This window comes from Caretta caretta, chromosome 3 (genome assembly GCF_965140235.1).
Source record: "Caretta caretta isolate rCarCar2 chromosome 3, rCarCar1.hap1, whole genome shotgun sequence".
Taxonomy (NCBI): Eukaryota; Metazoa; Chordata; order Testudines; family Cheloniidae; genus Caretta; species Caretta caretta.
Window position 1 is genome coordinate 130,000,859 of NC_134208.1, and position 6,000 is coordinate 130,006,858.

Consider the following 6,000-nt stretch of genomic DNA (forward strand, 5'->3'; position numbering starts at 1 on the left):
CTTGTATTTTGTGAAATGTTAAGACTAGTTCTTGGTGTACTGCTACTATTTAGCTCGTGGTGTTTTGTTTTGGTAGATTTTCTGTTTTGGACACTGGTCTATTGTGAACTGAACTATAATTAGTGAGAGGTTTAAAACAGACACCTCCTATTTCATTAGTGTATATTGTATATTTTTTGCCAGTTTTGTGTATTGTGGTATTATTTCTTTACTGCTCTGACCTGGAATGAGAAATATTTCAAACTTCTAGTGATGTGATATTACTTACAGTAACATGAGAGAGACTACAAATCACTCATGCTAAATAGCTTCTTGTTTTGGTGAGTCATGAGGAGACTGAGTAAATCTGTTTCCAAAACATCTGGATTAGAATTTTTTTAGCTCAGGCTACACTGGAATGGATGTGAAATCTTTCAGTTTTTAAACCCTGCGAACAAAAACTGAAACAGAAATGTTTCCTGGTTTACAGGCTACTGCTTGAACTCTGTAGTACGCACATTTGTACCCTGTACTGCCCACGTTCTGTACTGGAAATATTGGTAGTGTTCCGTAAGATATGCACACAGTGCCATCAAGTGTCAGATCAAGTTATTACCAGCACTGAAATGAGATACAAGCAGTGGATAAACAAGATACTGCATTCACGACAGAGGCATAACTATTTACGCATGTTAAACAGGTTGGTTGGTTGTTTTTTTCCCTTTTTTTGGAGGTGAAGGGCTAATTTTAAGAGTGGATTTAACAGAGCAACTGAACACTTCTTTCCTTTTACTCTGCATGTGTACTCTTCCATATTCTGTTTATAAAATGTTAAAGCTAACTAGGTTTGTGTGTCATTGGTCTACTCAGAGTTAAGAATTGTCCGTAATTTCCATTATACACTAGTATGTTAATGGAAGTAAAACTCAAATCGGAGAATAATTTATTTGGATATCTTTAACATTTTTCTCTTGTCTGGCCTGGAATTATTAGGGTCTAAATAAAAAGGTAATTTAAATATTTGGGTTTTTTTTAGCTTGTTCTCTTGGATGAAACTAAACACTAAAAAAAGAAAGGAGGGGAAAAAAGTGAAACTTCCAGTCTGTTAAAACTGAATTACAGAGGTTGTCCCCATCTTATCACTGCTTCTCTCATCATTTTATCGAGTAAGATAAGGAGTAATGGCTAGGATTCCATTAATGTAACTCCTAACCAGCAGTGTTGCTTGAGGTCTATGATTAAGCTTTAAAAATATGTGTGGGGTCAGAGAAATGAAAATTCTAATAAGTTAAAAATAATTTTAATTTTATCTTGGATTACAAATGTTAAAATGCCTGAGTTGTATATATGTTTATTTAATGGTGTCACTAAAAATGTGTATTAATGTAAATTATTATGTACTCTCAACCATAACCAGTACTTAATGTGTGCCAGGGCTGAGCCCCCAGCACCTCTAGGCTTGGCAGTTCATAGCCCTGGCACCTCTGGGCTTGCCACAACCGTTATGAACGTGTAAAACTTGCTTGAGCCCCAACATCTAATTGCTTGAGCCCTGGCACCTCTTTCATTATAAACTCAGCACTGACCATAACCCTATCCTGCCACTCCCCCCTCCCCCCCCGGAAACTTAAATATATGGCTCTTCCTTTTTTCTTGCTTGTAAATTGTTCATAGCTATGATCTTTGCCCCATTTTTCACTAATGAATCTTTCAGACTTTTTTTTTTCTTTCATTCTCCGTACCCATTTTAGGGTGGAACAGAAAATCTGAAGAACAGTTTTGTATTTTAAAAAAAACTCTATTACAATTTTCTGCTTATTTCTAGCATTAAATTTCTGTCTCCTGTGTTACATCTGATTTTAATGTTGATTATTCTGGAACTAATCAACATCCATACCGTTTGTGAGAAGAATCCTTGTGATTATCAGCAATATATAAAGTGAGTATATAGTACTTGCTTAATTAAAATAAGTGAATAATTCATAATCCTTTCACCCTCCTTTGAACATCTTTGGTCTACATTATGTATCCTTATTGAAACTGTGGTTTAACAGCATGTGGTATGTCAGGTAGTCAGTCTGTTTCCCCTATCATTGCACTAAGAATTTGGGGGACTAGTGAGGGGCTTGCTAACTGAAATGTTTGTTTACAACACGTGGTTCACAGTTTCAGTTTTTCTTAGATTTCCTGTTGGCACAAATAGGAGCATGGTCTCACATTCAAGCCCAAAATTAATAATAAACTTTTGATTCAGCATGTAATCAACATCATTATTTCCACTCTACACTTTATTGGTGATCACAGGCATTGTAAAGTGTTTGGCTGCCAAAGAAGGGAAATTGTAGGAGAGAACTCCTCTATATACGGTTATATTTCTATAGTCCCATAATATTGCATTTTTTGTGCACCAATATCAACTGCAATTCTGCAAATATTGCTTGTCCCTGTCTTTCTCTCTCCACCCATCCTTGCCATAGGTAAAGGAAAAGTGATGTAGCAATGATCATGTGAGAACTGGGAGACTTGGAAATCAGGAAAAAGTAGCAGTCCCAAGTTGGGCATCATCAAGGTCTGGTCTGTCCTGTCGTCCTTTTAGAAAGTCTTTTGGAGAATGACTTTTTCATATTTTTTTATTTCTTGTAGGTTTCTAAAGTCAATCTTGCAGTATACCGAGAACTTGGTGACATACACGAGCCCAGAGAAAAACAAATGGGATGAATCCATGGAGCTTACGCACAAAGCTTTGATAAAAATTAGGACTTTCAGCGAGAGAAAGCTAACATTAATGCAGCTAGCGACACAAGTGAAGCTGTCTTGAAAACACTTGGTTTCTGTTACATCTCAAAATTATTATTTTTTTAATGCCTCAAAACTTAATGTGACCAAAAGTCCTAGAATATGTCTACTCCTTCCTTTGAGTACAGCTTTCATCAAAATGCCTTTGAAACCAGAATGTGGCATTTACGTAGCAACAGTGTTGCTGTTTGGAGTTGGATAATTGTACTTCCTGAAAAGGGAACATTTTTGTAAAGTGCACAATGAGACTCTGAGCTCTTGTCTCAAAATGATTTGAAATGTATCTATTATTTAAGTGTACTATGTGTTTTGAAGATTGATTTTTTTTTTATAGTGTACCTGAAAATGACCAGGAAAACAACTGAAATAATGTATTGGAAAAAATGTTGAACTGAAAAAAAGCTTTCAGTGTGATGAAGCTAATATTTGGCCATTTCTACAGCCACATACAACCCATTATCTCTCATATGCCCTTAAACAAATCCCCCAACAACAACAACAAAAAAACCAACAAAACCAGGTTGCAACATTTTGAGTTAACAGCATTTCCTGAAATCCTTGTTTGCTGGTATTAGCACAGAAATGGGCAAACCTTGGGGTGTGATTTTTTTAAAAAAAACTTTTGTTGTCTAGAATTTGAAACTGTTTACATGTGAAAACACTAACATATTTTTGTGTTCTCAGCAATAAGTATTGAGCACAGTATTTTTTACACTTGTCATGGTACCATTTTTGATTAGTTTAATTTTTCACTTTATCTGCTAGTGCCAATCTTTAATGATTCATAGTTTGGGTACAAATTTGGTTTTGTACATTGAAAATCAGAAAACATAAATGTTCATCTTGACCCTAAAAGTGAAATTATGACCTTATGTTGCATACCTCATTTTTATCTTTGTTTTTCAAAAATTATGAAAATAAATCTCCCTTCTCCACCTCCCCCCCAAAGAAAGGGGCCTGCATCAATTCAATAAACAAGCCATCTACCAATGAACATTAATCTATGTGTCTTTCCTAAAGGATGTAAAACAGATAAATGCCTCTTGGTCAGGTCTCCATTTCTTAGTATTTATATATTTGTACTGTAAGAGGCTTATTACAATAAAAGATTGACTTGTTTAGTCTGAAGATCACTCCAGAGATGTCCTTTTCTTTTGTATTCTAAAACCATAAGATAGTTTGTATAGAAGTATGAAGACCTCCTTCGCTGGCTGGCTGGCAACTCTCTATCACTAGTGTGTGTCATTACTTTCTGGATGCACAGAATAATGTTTCTTTCACAATTCAATCAAAGGGCATCTGGCTAACACCATTAAAGATCTGAATGGCATTTTTTAGGAGTTATTTATTCTTCATTGAAAATCCCAGTTGGAGAACTCGTAGATCAATTATCATTTTAGTTCCTGTGATTTTATATATTCTGTTTGTCCAGGGAAGAAACACAAGTTTTGGAAGTCCTGCTACATACAAATAGACCTCTTCCTCAACAGTACCCATAGCAGTATGTTTCTCAGGTGGTATTTATAATTTTGCATTTAAACATTCACTTTTCATTACCACATAGTCAAAAGGATATAGAAATTAGGAATGTTCCAAAGAAGGAAATGAAAACTAGTGGCATGGGTGTAAAAAGACAGGTCTGGAACTGGAGAGAATGATGTAGGTTAGAATTGTGATCACTGACCTAACTGGCCACTGTGGTCAGGCAGTGGGAAACTTCTCCCTATTACACTGGTTCAAGCCACTACGCTTAGTCCCTTTGTTTCATTTTAAATGTAAAACAGTAGTTATTACTCTCATAACAAGGATTTTAGTCATACTTGGAAGCTGTTCTTAACACTTGCATGGCAAATCCCCACAATACTTGTGTAACTGCCATGCCTGTAGTTTATCACAATTAATGTATTAAACTGATTTAAATCTCAAACTCTGTGTGTATTTGCGGGATGGGGGGAATCTTTTACATTGTAATGAAGATTCATTTAAGAATGTGCAGTAGCTTCTGGTACTTGCTTCTTGGTGATCACTGAGCACATTTCCTCTGGTTTTCTAGTTTACATTTATGGTCAGGCAGACACAGCTGCAGCAAAATGAATTCGTCAACTGACTTTAAAACGTTGCAAATAGATCTTCATTGGTGTACTATCTACAATGATGCACACAGGTTGTACCTCCACATTGTACATCTTGGCTGAGAGAACTTTGGCCATTGGGATGCATGCATACCACTTTGCAGTACTGAATGTGGCAAACTACAGCCCTCCCCTCTGGAGCATTTAGTAGGAACTCTGCTCCTATCTCCACCAGTCAGACATTATTGGACCTCCCCTGGAAAATGCAATCAGTTTTGAATCAGCCATTCACTTATTCCTTACTCTGTTGGGTCTCATGGCTGCATGTGTGGCTCATAGTTTCTCATGGATTTTAGAAGGCTTAGAATGAGAACTGGGAGGGCAAATAGAAAGTGTTTTCTTTTTCTTAATCTAGTTTCCTGAAAGTACACTTAATCTAGTTTCTTGTCCTTTGGGCGATTTGGGCTTTGAAGAACAACGTGCTCACAAGCTCTTTGCCATGACTACCCACGCTGCCCATCCTCTAGCCACACTTCTTTGGACTTTGTGTGCTGGGCTTTGAGGTAACAGAAGGAACTTCAGCTCTGACCATTTAGTACTGTGAAGAAACAGCAGCAGCCCAAAGCCCTTCAGAAGGTGTATGCATATCTTAATGTACTGGATTTTTTTTTTTTTTGGCTGACTCTCAGTTGTCTGACTTTGTAACTAAATGACTTCTGGGGCTAGACTTTCAAAACAGCACAGCTTCCCTGTACACCACTAAAGTTGCCATATTTTCAAAGTTGCTCAGAACACAGTAGCTCACAAAATATGTCCTCAAGCTTAAATGTGGAAAGATTTATTTTGTTTTAGTCAGAACTAAAAAGCTGTGTTGTGCATTTGAAAATTCGGGAGAATTAGATATGCATGATATCTACTATCCTCTTCATACAGCTCTGTATTTTGCTACAAAGTTGGGTTATTTTTCATATTCCTGGGATTGCACAAAATGTATCAGAGTGATTATTTGTAAACCAGTGTTCTAATGCCCTGGTCTTTACAGCTATGGAATTCCCTTGACTTTACATTCATACTGGCATTGAACAAATATGAGAGGCAGAGCTTGACCTAAGGAAGAGTGCTTTTTACCAAGCACCTTTTCAGAAAATTTCAT

The 6,000-nt window shown here is 36.5% G+C and overlaps 1 protein-coding gene across 10 annotated transcripts in view; it reads left to right on the forward strand.

Moving 5' to 3' along the window:
• The window catches only part of ERMARD (ER membrane associated RNA degradation), a 31,483-nt gene extending 27,575 nt beyond the window's left edge, over positions 1 to 3,908 (forward strand). For all 10 annotated transcript variants that reach the window (XM_048843960.2, XM_048843956.2, XM_048843961.2 and 7 more), the window contains 3 exons: positions 470 to 679; positions 1,805 to 1,918; positions 2,623 to 3,908. In XM_048843960.2, coding sequence (XP_048699917.2) covers positions 470 to 679; positions 1,805 to 1,918; positions 2,623 to 2,797 — 499 coding nt within the window. In that variant the 3' untranslated portion in view covers positions 2,798 to 3,908. The remainder of the gene's footprint in view (positions 1 to 469; positions 680 to 1,804; positions 1,919 to 2,622) is intronic.
• Positions 3,909 to 6,000: the final 2,092 nt, after the last annotated feature.